We start from the raw sequence: 15,654 nt of genomic DNA on the forward strand, positions 1-15,654 counted from the left end.
CTTCGATATAAATTGGGAGGTTGATGTCCCCCAGTGTCTTCTTGGTTTCACCACTGAAACCTACTAGCACCGAAGTTATAGGAATGATTTATGAATCCGGGATGTTCATCTTCTTAAGGACATCGTGTTGGATAATGTTGACCGAGCTGCCACCGTCTACTAGGATCCTGCGTACATAATGGTTAGAGATAAATAAAGTAATAATCAAACCGTCGTGATGAGGATCCTGAATGTTCATCTTGTCTTCCTCATCGAAGAAGATTCTCTTGTCTGTTGTTAAGGTGGTTGACACTATTGGTCGATCTCCGTTTACCATCTTTATCTCTTTGGCAAGTCTTTTTGCTGCAGAGAAAGAAGTTCCACATATGTTTGAACCTCCGGAGATGAAATTGATTGTCTGCACATCCAGCTTGTCCTGCTTAGGATCCTGGATCCTTGAACTGAAAAAGATTCTCTGATCAGTCACTCGAGTAGTGGGGATGAGCGATCTTCTCTCATCGTCCAATTTGAATTCTACTACGGGATTTTCTTTATGGCACAAGAATCTTGAAATAATTCGTAGTCTCTGGAGACAAAGTTGATCACATGAGCATCTGGTGGTGGTGGTGTTGCTTTCTGTGGAAGGTCTTCAGGATCCTGGATCTTGGATTTTTTCTTCCCAAGAGTTCTTTAAAGTGACCCTTGCTCAGGAGGTATCCAATTTCTCTCCTTAAGCCGACACACTCGTCTGTCGTGTGGCCAAAATCTTCGTGGAAGGCACACCACTTAGACTTGTCCTTGAAGCCGACAATCTTCTCATTCTTTCGAGACCACCTCGCTTTTTCTCCCAGATCCTTCATGGCACAGATCAAGCCATGAGTGTCCACAGAGAAACAATAGTCGGAGATGCAAGGATAGTCTTCATCGTCATCTCCTTCTTCAACCGCCCGTACATTCTGATTGTTGAACTTGGTGTACGGCTTCGAATTGTTGTTCCTATTCCAGGATCCTTTATTCTTTTCGGGGTTTTCTGTTTCATTTGTCCCCCAAGACGATCCTGGATCCTTCTGTCTTCTTCCAACCGGATGTATCTTAATGCCCTGTTTCTGACTTCGTCTAATGTCCTGCATGGAGTCATCACTAAATCATCATAAAAGGGTGAGCTCTTCTGAATTCCCATCTTGAATGCTTCAACAGCAGTAGTCATGTCAAGATTTGGGATTTCTAGAGTTCCTTGTTGAACCTGGTAACGAAATCCCTATGGGATTCATCACTAGGTTGGATAACACGATATAAATCACTGGTTAACCTCTCAAATTTCCGACTACGGAAAAATTGAGTGTTAAATAAGTTAACTAAGTGAGAGAAAGAAGTAATTGAAAAATGAGGAAGACTTAGCAGCCATTTTAGAGTGGCTCTCGTTAGTGTGGATCCAAAGCCTTTGCATAGGCAAGCTTCTTTGAGTCTCTCCGGAATAGGATTGATCTCCATCCTTTCCCTATACTGTGCTACATGTTCTTCAGGATCAGTGGTCCCGTCGTAAGTCTTCATATTCGGAGTCTGGAACCGCTTCGGGATTTCAGCATCACAGATAGGCGGAGCAAATCTGGATACTTTGTGGCTTCCCTCAGGTATCTCGGGGATTGGTCTTATGACTCCGGGAACACTGGATATCATATCCTTGAGCTTCTGCAGCTCCTTGGCCATAGCTTGGTTGATACCTGCATCCTACATGGAACCACGGTTAGCATCCAAAGGTAAAGGATCGTACAAGTTACCTCTTTGCTGAGTGAATGTTGGCATCTCGGATGAGTAGATGGGATAAAAGGAGTCTGCGATAAGAGTTGGTCCTCCAGAGGCTATGGTCTGCATGGAGATTATGTCTCATTCATGGACTTCGGAGGATCGTTGATGTTGGACGCCTGAGGATCCTTGATTTGGAAAGAAGGATCCTTGATTCGGGATGAAGGATCCTTGGGGTTGGGTACTGTAGGATCCTAGTGGAAGGATATCTGATCTTTGCGGATAATATGAGGATCCTTGATTCTGCTGACCCATGGATCCTTGTTGGAGGATAGATGATCCTTGCTGAAATAACGAGGATCCTTGGGTCTGTTGACCCATGGACCCCTGTTGAAGGATAGATGATCCTGGCTGAAATAGCGAGGATCCTTGGGTCTTGACCCATGAACCCTGTTGAAGGATAGATGATCCTGGCAGAAATAGCGAGGATCCTTGGGCCTGTTGACCCATGGACCCCTGTTGAAGGATGGATGATCCTTGTGAGAACTGAGCCACTGGATTCTGGACTGGTGAAATCCAGCATCCTTGGCATCAGGGGGGTGAGATCCTCTGCTGGCCTCTTGTTCTTCTTGAGATCTTCTATCTCACGGAGGATCCTCTGGTTGGTCTTTTTCTGCTGCTCCATGTATGCTTTAACCTGCGAAAACATAGATGAAACATCACTGTTAGTATTAACCACCGGGGCAGCAGCAACGGTTTTTGAGCTCTGGAAGACTGGTAGTTGCGTCTTGCTCCCAGCAGCAGCAGGCCGTTGCGTTCCCGTGATTGGCGGAGGCATCGGTGGCAAAGTCCTTGATGAGAGAGGAACCGTAGCCGGCATGGTTGATGAAGCAGAGGTTGATTGAGAGGCCACTGAGAGTAATATGGGTATAAAAAGGTTGAAAATGATAGGAATAATATGGATTATAGCACCAATTGCCCCACGGTGGGCGCCAAATTGTTTTGGATAAAAATCAGCTGAGGATAATGTATCAAAATCTGTCAAGTGAGGTATAGTGCTAACACAATAATAGTGAATGTGTAATCGAAATCTTGGTGAACACAATGATTTGATCACGAGGGAAAAAGCCCTTGAATACGATAATCTCACTTCGGTCAAAACTTAACAAGGTAATCTATGATCGATTGACTTCGGTCAAGGATTCACGAGGTAATCTTTGGTCAAATCACTTCGGTCAAGGATCAAAGAGGTAACCTTTGGTCGGATAGTGCGTGATTATAGTAATCTCCGCACAAAAAACCCCCGGACGGTGAAAACTATCACCGTCGACTATATTGATAATAAAAGGTGGTTACAAATGTTGTGGAGTTGATGATCGAGATTACAAAGTAAACTAGTGATTAGAAAGAGTTTATGACTTCTGCTCTAGTGTGTGTGATCATACATGTTTTTTTTTACTCGATTATAACTCAATTTAATAAGAAAATATCAATAACAATATTCCCTAACAAACCGGAAGTCTTCCACTAGCCACTCCCATGACCTTGACCACGTGCCAATAGCCGTTCAGTTGCGAGATAAACGGAAGAACGAGTCTTGGAGCCGTTGTTGATATTTAAACATCAATCTTCACATGAATTCGTCCACTAACGGCTACATTGAATTAAGTTCCTGGATCCATACTCCAGCTAGAGAACACTCCGTGAGAATAACTGATGCATGTGCGTCTTAAAGTTGCCACACCTGTCTAACACATCACCATACTAAACGCAATCATTAGTAAACAAATAATACCGAGGATCGTTGATCCTTTATACCCTGATACATATCTCAAGGATAATCTATCCATAAGACATTTAAGGATTAAGGATCCTCAGCATAAAATTTATGCCCTAACAATAATATGTTAATATTTATTTTTATAAAAATGTATAAGTATAATAAAAATATAATGTAAAAGGAAAGTGAATATAAACATATATTATATGATCAATTAATATCTTAGTTTTAGAGGGGAAAAAATTATAAGGTTTAACCATAAACTGACATATGTCACAATCATTTTACTTTATTAGAATAAGTAGATTCATATTTGATTCAATTTATTTTTACAAATTGTATTTAATGACAAAAAGATTTCTTTGTATACAAATATTTTTATATAATTTGTGTAATTTGTGTACTATTTGAAGTAATCTATGTAATTTATGTAGTGTTAGTGTAATTTATGTTGTAATTTGTGTAGTTTGTTCAAGATATGTAATTTGGATAATTTATGTAATCCATGTAGGTTTATGAAATTTGGGTGATTTATGTTATTTGTGTAGTTTGTGAAATTTATGTAATTTGGATATATTATGTAATTCGTTTATGTTTATGTAATTAAGATAATTAACGTAATTTGTATACTTTATGCAATTATAATTTGTGTAATTTGGGTAATTTATGTAATTTGGTAGTAATTTCTGTAATATATGTAATTTTTAATAATTTCTATAATTTGATCAATTCATGTACGTTTTGAGTAATTTTAGTAATTTAATAATCATGTGTGTAGAGAGCAAGAAGGAAAAAATGGATCATCCAAAATCTTTGAAAACAGTTTAAAAAAATAGAAGCGTTAGTGAATAAATTGTTGATGAATCTAGCAAAAAGTAAGGTAACATGTCAACAAATGGAAACGCTCTTCACCCCCCCCCCCCTCCCAATTAACTTGGTTTCTTATATCTCGCACTTGCCATAAGTTACAGCTGAAGAATGTTTGCATGTTTGAGAAAAATTATGTGATCGTGCGCTGATATTTGTAACATGTATGGGAAAATGTCAAATAAATATGTGGACCATGTTTGTAAAAAAAAAAATGCTTGCTAACAGTTAACCAACAATTTCAAATAAATATGTGGACCCGGTGTTACTTAATTGGTCGTTCAAAAAAAAAGTAAATACTTATGAGTAATTTGGTTAAACATCAAATAAAAATGTAAAAAACTACATGACGAAAAATGAAAAAATGTTAAGATTTTGCTTGGTAATGGTAAAATTATAAATCGTTACATAATTGACTCAAAAGAGTTTAAAATCATTAATTTAAAAATGCTTTTATATATAATAATTACGTAACATGTAATTATTATTTGAAAAGTATATGGTAGGAACTATAATAATAGTTATTTAAAAGGGAAAATTTCTAAAATAAGTGTTTATGAAAACATTTTTCAGGTTTTAGGTGTCATATGTAAGAAATTTTTAAAATAGGTATTATAATCTAATCGTGACAAGTAGTTTATATAATCAATTAAAACTGTACACGTGTCTTTAAACTAACCGTAACGAACAGATTTACTAACCATTTACTCGTCACGACTAAATAAGTTTTATGCCTCGTAATCAACGTCCACGAGTAATTCATAAGTTCTTTAGTCGCGACGAGTAGATTGTAAGGTTAAACTAGTCGCGGCGAGTTAACTACTAATAAACTACTCGTGTGAGGGATGTAAACCAGGTAAACTAGTCGTCACGACTAAATGACCTATGAATTACTCGTTGTCGTTGATTACGAGGCATGAAACTTTTTTAGTTGTGATGAGCAAATGATTAGTGAACCTGTTCGTTACGGTTAGTTTAAGGACACGTGGAAAGTTTTAACTAGTTCTACAAACTATTCGTGTGTAATCATAAACTACTCGTCACGACTAGTTTATAATATCTATTTTGTGAATTTCTTGCAAATGGCTCCTAAAACCTAAAAAAACGTTTTCATAAACGCTTATTTTGGGAATTTTTCCTATTTAAAAAGTAAAGGTCACTTTATAAAGATAAAATTCCTAAAATAAACGTTTATGAAAACGTTTTTCAGGTTTTAGGTGTCATTTAAAAGAAATTACCAAAATATGTATTATATACTAGTCGTGACGAATAGTTTATGATAACACACGAGTGGTTTGTAGAACCAGTTAAAACTTGGGGAAAATTCCCAAAATAAACGTTTATGAAAACGTTTTTCAGGTTTTAGATGCCATTTGCAAGAAATTCTCAAAATAGGTACTATAATCGAGTAGTTTGTATAACCAATTAAAACTTGACACATGTTTTTAAACTACCGTAACGAGCAGATTTACTAACCATCTACTCGTCACGACTAAACTAGTTTTATGCCTCGTAATCAACGTCCACGAGTAATTCGTCCACGAGTAATTCGTAAGTTCTTTAGTCGCGACGAGTAGATTGTAAGGTTAAACTAGCCGCGACGAGTTAACTACTAATAAACTACTCATGTAGGGAATGTAAACCATGTAAACTAGTCGTCACGAGTAAATGACTTATAAATTACTCGTGGGCGTTGATTACGGGGCATAAAACTAGTTTAGTCACGAGTAAATGGTTAGTGAACCCGCTCGTTACAGTTAGTTTAAGGGCACATGTCAAGTTTTAATTGGTTCTACAAACTACTCGTGTATAATCATAAACTACTCGTCACGACTAGTATATAATACCTATTTTGGGAATTTCTTGCAAATGACACCTAAAACCTGAAAAACGTTTTCATAAACGCTTATTTTATGAATTTTCCCTAAAACTTGCCATGTGCCCTTAAACTAATCGTAACGTGCATGTTCACTAATCATTTACTCATCACGACTGAATAAGTTTCATGCATCGTAATCAACGCCCACGAGTAATTCATAAGTCCTTTAGTCGCGGCGACTGATTTACCTGGTTTACATCCCTACACGATTAGTTTATTAGTAGTTAACTCGTCGTGACTAGTTTAACCTTACAATCTACTCGTCGCGACTAAAGAACTTATGAATTACTCGTGGGCGTTGATTACAAGACATATAACTTATTTAGTCGCGACGAACAAATGGTTAGTAAATCTGCTTGTTACGGTTAGTTTAAAGACACATGTTAAGTTTTAGTTGGTTATACAAACTACTCGTCACAACTAGATTATAATACCTATTTTGAAAATTTCTTACAAATGACACCTAAAACCTGAAAAACGTTTTCATAAACGCTTAATTTAAGAATTTTCTTCTTTATAAATTAAAGAAAGACTACTATGCCCTTTTAAAGATTAATAATTAATTTGAATATTAATAATGTGTCAGGACATTAATGATTTTTATGATTCTTAAGTTTTTAAAACTAAAGAAGGTTATTATGGTTCTTAATGATTTTTATGATTCTTAAGTTTTTAAAACTAAAGAAGGTTATTATGGTTCTTAAGTTCTTAAAACTAAGGAAGGTTCTTGATTGAAATCATCCCCCTCTCTCTCTATATATAGACCGAAATCATAAAAAACGCTTCATTGTAAGCCCTAAACCCGAAACCATAAAAATGAAACCATAAAAATGTAAGAAAATACTCTAGAGTCCTTAATTTTATGTTAATTTATTAATTATATATGATTTCGAATGATAATACGGAAGTTGGTTTTTCAAAGGGAGTGTGAAAAGCAACAGGGGTTATGTTTAGCCGACCCATTTAGGATCATCAAAATTCACAAAACATAAGCCTGAACAAATTATCCAAACTAAGCATATATAGGCATACGCCGTAACATATACCATCTTATTTAATTTATTATTCCCCAAACTACATACATAGCACAAACACTTACGTAATTAAGCAGTATTATATATATGGTAAAGATGCATGGTGACTCAAGATGAACAAGTGACACAAGTACACCCATCTGCACACTTGCAGAAGGCCTTTCCGGTGCCCTCGGAGGGTGTGGCTTGGGAGCAGCTGCAAGGGTTGCATCCGCAATGGCCGCCACACGAGCATTTCTTGTGCTCCTCCACACCACCACCGCCACTCTTGCACCTGCACGAAACTCCGCCGGGGCACGGTGACGGGCAGCCGCATCTCTCGTCACATGATGTAACACCGCTTCCTTTCATGTCCGCCATTGTTTTCACTTCCTTCTAATATAACTTTGTGTATGTCCCTTAATATGAATATATATATACAAATAAGTAGATCGGGAGAGAGAGAGAGAGAGAGCAACGTGGCGAGTTGCGGTACTGGAGAGGTTGACATTTGGACATGTCGTGGCGTTACATACTTAAAACAACGCACCGCTCATTTTGACTTTTCAACATTGAGCACTTGAAGTGATCACCATTTTCTTTAGAAAATTTTATCAAAATAGGGAAGTTGAGAAAACAAGGATGTCTGACCGTGTGTTGCGATAGCGTGCATTAAATGTTTTATATATTTGAAAGTTATTGTGCGTTGTGACGGAGGTTTGAACTTGGTTGGATTCATTACGTTAAAAGTTTTGTAACCAAAGGTAAAAGCCTAAAAGTTTTATCGTAGAAGCGCAAAACTTTTGTCGTAAAAGATGAAGGCTAAAAGCTTAGTGATCAAAATTGCAACCTAAAGTTGTTACTTTAAAAATTGACAACAGAAGTTTCATTACCAATTTTAACGTGTCATTAATAAACGTTTGAACTTACAACAAAAGTACCGTGAAGTTATTGAAATTTACAAGAGGTTAGTGTAATTTAAGTAAAAATCATTAATTGCAATGCATCGAAGTTAAATACACCCGAGACCCGACCCTATGTTCTTTCATTCGAAGTATGTTTTTTAAATCAACGGTTCAAAGAATTGTATTTACATTTTTACAAGTAACGCAAAACCATAAAGCAATTACGAAAGGAAAACTCTATTAAAACATCATTACAAACAAAATGAAACTCATGAGAACGTAAAATTATACAAACCGATTGTTAGTAAGATGCATATTAATTCATAATAAAGAACTGAATCAACTCGTTACCAGTAAAGATCTATAAGAAGGTCGAACAAAGAGAGCGTGTTGTCACGGACCAACTGGTTCATGATTGTTTTACTAGTTACTGGTTGAACGCTTGGGTTTGTTGGTAAGTCATGTACTTGATCAGGCACAGCCTCGACAAGATAATCGACGCGTACATGCGTAGTTGTGCTTCAACAACAAACAATTCGCTGGTCTTAAGCTAATGTTGTTCACTTGATGAGTTCAAGACAAGACAAAACTAGTGGGCTCCGATTATAAGCGAGGAGGATTGGTTGGCCTTCAGGATGCCGTTAAAGTTTGGATCCTTTAGTTCTAATTCTAGACCACACTTCTCTAATCCATTTGTAGATAAACAAAAAAACCAGACTATGTTTGTAGTAAGCACTTTTATCATTCCAGGTTTAGCCCGTGACAGCCCATCACACTTCACAACTTCTCAGCCCAACAACGAGCCCACCATCATCAGGCTTGAATGCTAGATCCTTCATTAGCAATTTATACAAAATATTTCAACAAGACAACAAAAAACTTGTTACATTAAAAATTAATTCAACAACATTGATATTTATATATGTATCAAGCGGGGAAGTAATTTCTACCTGGTCTATCAGTCTGTCTCCTTTTTTTATTTTTAGACACACCAACGCACCATATTGTGAGGTTTGTGAACTGGGCTAATACCTGACCAAAAAGGAATAATCAACCCTCTATTCTAGTTAACTCTAAAGAATCATGGAAATACAATTTTAGTACGTGTATATGTATGTATATTCACATATGATTATATGATGTGAAACTGTCAACAGACTACACTAATGTTTACTTCTTGTTATCGTATTATGCTTCAAGTCGTTAATTCCAAATAGCACATCAACACCATCGTAGTTTTTCTTAATGTCTTCGATCAGTAGTCATCTTATCTCTTGCCATTGTTCTGAAGAGAAAAAGAAATATTGATTAATCATTTAGCGATTGACTTTAACAAAATAAATGTGTAACCAATAGCACAATACTACATGTATGTGAGGCATGTTTTACGAAAAGATATGTGTTGGCAGGAGAAGACAGAAGTAGACACTTTACTAGTCATTTTCAACCGTTGTTGACGATGTATAAACTCCTACTAAAATGATTATTCTAGGTGTTCTCGAACACTTTTCTATCGGGAAAATGTACTACAAGTAAGCACGATAGGTAATCAATGGCACCTTATATTATTAACACGGTTAATAAATTACTAATTAAGTCAAACCAACTTGTAGACATTCTCAACTTATCAAAGGACAAAAACGTACGAAGACCAACAATTTAATAAACTGTTAGAATATGATGGTTGGATCATAGTTTTGTTATCATGATGACGACGTGAGAACTAAGGTCAATCCTAGCTGGCACCATTTTTGCTTGTTAATGTAGTTGATAAGGTTTTGGAAAGGGCTCCAAGAGCACATGCATCTACAAAGGTATTGGATTTGTATGCCCGTTTTATAATTATTTTGTTAGCTCAAGTAAAGACACGCAACAATTTTATCCATTATGTAACAACAAAACAATATAATCAAAATTTTGTTGATTATTTCAACCTTCTTTACGTGGTATGACTCTCTAAATGGCCCAAAACTCTTAATTCGATATGAACTTGAAAAGGAAAAGCGAAACTGATAATCAAGTTATATTATTCCAAGAAATTAAAATAATAAAGTTTAGTTGAATGGGAATTGGTGACTAAAAAAAGAAAAAAAAAAGGTTGAATGGGAAAGTAAAGTATGAACTGTAAAGCCGGCAGGGAAATCTAGAAGAAATAACGAACCTACACTGCAATTGCATCACTCGCCATTCTATTCCCAAATCAAACCAACAACACTTTTAAGCCCAACTTGAGTGTATACTATTTATATTTATATCTTTTTATTTTACCCTTTTCAGTTTTAAATGTTTTTTTTTTCCTTCATTTCACTATTAAATGTATGTTTCAATTCCATGTTGTCGTATAAAACAAACACATTCTTTCACGTGCAATTAAATGCACAAACAATGGGTCGATCGAAAAATATTATATAACTCAAAAACATATCTTTAAATATATCAAACTTTTGTGTTTAGTTTTTTCTTCTTCGATATCCTATACTCATAATTTAAAATATATGGCATGAAGATATGAAAAGTATATTTAACATGTGTATCAAATGGTTTATCATTATTCAATAAAAAAACATATTTGAGTCAGGTGATCATATATCGTTGGGGTTCTTGTACGATTTACCAAAGAAAAAGAGAAGGAATCCACGAAAATAAGAACACTTTTTAATTCAGTTCATTTATAAACTCAAACATAACCTAGTACCATTTTTATAGGCTTACAAACAAAAGAAACCGACAAAAAGAAAACTAGTAACATACATCTACCAACTCACTAACCCACTTTTCTAAAACCAAAAATAAACAAAATAGGAGAACAATAGAATGCAGCAAATAATGGATCAATGCATCATGGTATTACGTGACACATATCATATATACATTGTGTCTAAATTCCGAATAAAAATTCCCCATACCATGCTTCTTTAAGCTTTACAAAATAACCTCTAAAATATAAATCCATTTAACTTGTATTTACATACAATATCGTTTGTGGGACAATGTGATACCGATAGATAGATGCATGTTAGGTTATTTATTTACATTCAACTATTATTCAAGTATAAAGTACAAAAAGTAAAAAAAGAAAAAAGAAAAAAAAGCAATAAATCATGCATGTGACCAACATTATAAATCCTTGAAAACTTGAAAGACACATGATATTATTATGTTATAAAATATCTTGTGAAGATCAATGATAGTATGTATTGAATGTGTATAGTTCTGAAAAAGAAACAAAAAGTAAGCAGTCACAATATTAATAAAGCTGTATCCAGCCCATTTCCTCCATAAACCCCAACACCTTCACTCTATATATCCATCCATCTATCATCATCTTATCTTATCTCATCTCACACTCCCCTCACTCAAAATGACTGTTTTCCCCTTCACCTGCATCATCTTCTTGATCTTGATTTCAGCCGTTGCTGCAACTTCTGCACCCAGTTTGCAAACACTTATTAACCCAAATGATAAAGATCACACCTTTATTAACCCAAAGATTGCACCCAAAGTCTTTACTAACTCCAAGAAGTTTGAAGGCTCATCGGAGCTTGTTAATCTCCGGTACCATATGGGTCCGGTGTTGTCTCCTCCGATTAATATTTATCTCATTTGGTACGGAAAGTGGGCCCCTACCCAAATGCTGTTGATCAAAGACTTTATATTATCCATCTCCACCACCAACCGCCGTGCAGCGCCGCCGCCCTCCGTCGCCGACTGGTGGCAGACGGTTACCCTTTACACTGACCAAACAAACGCCAACATATCACGGTCGGTTCTCATCGCCGGAGAATATTCCGATAGGAAGTACACACATGGGACCCACCTCACCCGACTCACAATCCAAGACGTCATCGCCTCGTCAGGAAAGTCAGCCCCGTTCCCAGTTAATCATAGGAACGGGGTTTACCTTGTACTGACGTCGGTCGACGTGACAGTCGAGGATTTTTGCAGGGCGGTGTGTGGGTTCCACTACTTTACTTTCCCATCTAAAGTAGGGTACACATTACCCTACGCTTGGGTGGGGAATTCGGGGAAACAATGCCCCGAAGTCTGTGCGTACCCGTTTGCTGTCCCCGGGTATATGTTAGGGGGTGGGCCGGGTGCCTTGACCTCACCCAATGGGGATGTTGGGGTCGACGGGATGATTAGTGTAATTGGCCATGAACTGGCCGAGCTGTCATCGAACCCGTTGGTTAACGCGTGGTATGCGGGTGAGGACCCGACCGCTCCAACGGAGATTGGGGATTTGTGTGAGGGGTTATACGGGTCGGGTGGCGGAGGCGGATACATTGGGAAAGTGATGAAGGACGGGTCGGGTCGGACGTATAATATGAATGGGAGAAGGGGTAGAAAGTTTTTAGTACAATGGATATGGAGCCCCGTATTGAAGGCTTGTGCGGGACCAAATGCTAAAGATTGATTGATGGTACAATATGCATGAAGAGTTGTACCATATGCATGAAGGGTGGGAGATGCTAAAATCTTTTATGATGATGAAAAGCCTAAAATTAAGGGGAAAGAATGGATTGATGAAAGTTGGAGGGGAAGTTATGTGTTTCTCAATTTGATTAATAGGTTTTATTTATATAATTCGAATTTTAACTTATTTTTTTATAAAAAAGAAATCCTTTTCTTTTAATATTAACACTTGTTGATGTTGAAGTTTTAAATGTTGATGATTGCTTTTTCCTTCCAAAGCTAAAGCTTAATGTTGATGATTAATCATCTAGTTCACTCCAGGATGATAAGAAGTGTTACCTCAAATACAGTCAATGTGTTTGCATGTATTTATTGTACATTATACCAAGAGGAGAACTATAAAGTTAATAGTAAATACGTTTGAGTAAAAATAATTCATAATAAATGTGGAATTCTTAATAATGGATTTATTTGATAAATACTAAATAAAATGCTTATGAAGTTATGGGTTCATTTGGTCATTTGGGTTGATTTAAATTATATAACAGGTTATTTTAGACTTGATAAATCAAGCTATACATTGGGTCAAAATTGACTACTTATAAACCTTAAAACGAGTCAAAAACATGCCAACACCATCCACGACTTTTGTATGTGTTGCCACTACCTTCGAAACTTTTTGTGTTGCAAATTCAACAAGTTCTTAAATTGACATAATGAATTTGAAAAAAATGGTTGTGAAGGGATCGTTTGGAGCGACATAGTGAAAATGAGAGATACTAAGAAATTTTGTCGTGGAATGTTACATCATTTGAAGTTAAAGCATTGCCGGTAGCATCTTTATCTTTATATTTATAATTAAACTAAAAAACAATACACTTTCTTAACAATTTTCAATTAAATAATATTTTATACTTTTATCATTATATTATTTCTCTTGTTCACTTACAATCACTTTAAAAAAACATTAAACAATTATAGATGGTAAAAGGTTTTTCTCAAAATTAGTTGTCAACAAAAGTTTCTCTATCTTCTTCACTCATAACTACTTTGTATATAATGTAGAGAGCTCGTTTACAATAATATAGAGGACTTCATCTCTTAGAAAATGATACCAAATGTTAAGGGTGGTTGTTGAAGAGCCCCTTCATGTCGACAAAAGGTTTAAAATAGGGTTCTACTAGGGATACCCCTAACGTCTCGTATAGGGCTATACAGGCATATAGGGCCCCGTATAAAGTACGGGTGGGGTATAGCCCCCGTATAGTCCTCTATACAAGACGTATAGAGAGATGTTTAGTGCCCTTAGAAAACCCTTTTAAATATTTATATTTCTACATGTGTAAGCATTCAAATACAAGTCATACCATGGACAAGCGTAGAAAAGGTTATAAATATCTTGTTGATACTTATTGCTTCTGCATTATTATTTGCATTTTTTTTTTCTCGAACTACTAGGTACAAGTGTATAACTACTAACTTGTTTAAGTGATAAATGTGTGTTTCTTACAACCCATAAATGATTGAGTTATGTACCATTTTAAATCGAATCTGTCCATTTTATCCGGGATGTGCTCTGATTTGAACACGTGTGATTTATTGCCCACGTTTAACTAGGCTTTATAATTGTGAACTATTTAAACATTTTGACATGATAATCACATGTTGCATTATTATTATATTCATATTAACATTAATAATTGTAACATTCTTGGCAAACACAATATCGTCCAACTCTTAGGCTATCCCACATCGACCGTGGATAAGAGAGATCCTTGGTTCATAAGTAATGTCCTGCCTCTTAACATCACCAACGCGTTTTGGGCAACCAAAAACAAATCCGTGAGCTCTTCGTGGACAGAGCGAACAATATTGGTGGTACGAGAGGCCGGAGTGTTACAGGTGGTATCAAAGCCACTCTTGTGCCATTCGGGATGATGGGACATGCCTCATCATGGACGATGAGTCCAAAGGGGGGTTGTTTGTAACACCCTTGGCAAACACAACATCGTCCCACTCTTAGGTTATCCCACATCGGCTGTGGACAAGAGAGATTCTTGATTCATAAGTAATGCCCTGCCTCTTAACATCACCGACGCGTTTTGGGCAACCAAAAACAAATCCGTGAGCTCTTCGTGGGCATAGCGGACAATATTGATGGTACGAGAGGCCGGGGTGTTACAATAATAAAAGGAGTTTTTAACCAAAACTAGGATTTAGGACCCCGCGCTTCGCGACGGGACCATTAAACCGAACAAAAAAACATACGTAAAAGGTTAAACCGTGAATATGCTGTGAGTCGATGCGAAATCAGCATGTATCAGGGTACGGCATCGAAAACAAACAAACGATATAAATACAACAAACTATCATATGTGGAACAAAAAAACCTAGCATGCTAAAGTAGCGAACCGATACAAATTCGGGTAGTATTGACAGTACCAACACAAATTGGTAAACATGAATTCGTAAGCCCAAAAACAAATATTAAAAGCGTGGTATCAAACATCCAAACACGGATATGAAAACAAATGACGATGAGATAATTATAAATCATAAAAAAGGTTTCGGTTAATTTAAAGACCAACCATAACAAATACAAAAGCAAAATTTAAAATTTTAACCGACAAATAAAACATGTAAAACTGACTCTTGCCCAGGTTTAAGGTTTGTTAAATAGACTTTATTTTTAAAAGTTAAAAATAAAAGAAAGGTGAATATTAAGTTTAACATTTGTTAATATACTTAATTTTTAAAAGTTAAAAAAAAGATGAATAGTAAATTGAATAGTATATATGTGAGGGGGAATAAATCCCCCTTTTAGTATATATAATAATGTGATAAGAGGAATAAATATTTACTAAAATGAGAGTTTGAAACTTATTTATTAAAATAGGTTATTTGTGTATGTTTGTCTTTTCTCACTCATAATCTTATTAAACAAAATCTCTATTATTTTTTTTAATTCAAGATAGACAAAAGAATAAATTGAAAAATAATAAAACTTACTTTTTCAATTTTTCTTCACAGTTTCTTCAAAATAATTGAGAAAATGAATTCAAAAAAAATCGTACA

General features: G+C 35.9%; 2 protein-coding genes across 2 annotated transcripts; one reads left to right on the top strand and one right to left on the bottom strand.

Moving 5' to 3' along the window:
- Positions 1-7,323: 7,323 nt before the first annotated feature.
- On the bottom strand, positions 7,324-7,655 carry LOC143596991 (metallothionein-like protein 4B). Its single transcript, XM_077075621.1, has one exon. The coding sequence runs from the start codon at positions 7,640-7,642 to the stop codon at positions 7,391-7,393; it is 252 nt and encodes an 83-aa protein (XP_076931736.1). The 5' UTR covers positions 7,643-7,655; the 3' UTR covers positions 7,324-7,390.
- Positions 7,656-11,527: 3,872 nt separating this feature from the next.
- On the top strand, positions 11,528-12,741 carry LOC143596992 (protein EXORDIUM-like 5). The gene has a single exon (XM_077075622.1). The coding sequence runs from the start codon at positions 11,528-11,530 to the stop codon at positions 12,578-12,580; it is 1,053 nt and encodes a 350-aa protein (XP_076931737.1). The 3' UTR covers positions 12,581-12,741.
- Positions 12,742-15,654: the final 2,913 nt, after the last annotated feature.

This window comes from Bidens hawaiensis, unplaced genomic scaffold, assembly GCF_021521415.1.
Source record: "Bidens hawaiensis isolate Kalapana, Puna unplaced genomic scaffold, B.hawaiensis_p1.1 tig00047451_1, whole genome shotgun sequence".
NCBI classification, from domain to species: Eukaryota; Viridiplantae; Streptophyta; class Magnoliopsida; order Asterales; family Asteraceae; genus Bidens; species Bidens hawaiensis.

Bases quoted from the DNA above. Each gene is read 5' to 3' on its own strand.
- LOC143596991 (XM_077075621.1), bottom strand. From the start codon at position 7,642: ATGGCGGACATGAAAGGAAGCGGTGTTACATCATGTGACGAGAGATGC.
- LOC143596992 (XM_077075622.1), top strand. From the start codon at position 11,528: ATGACTGTTTTCCCCTTCACCTGCATCATCTTCTTGATCTTGATTTCA.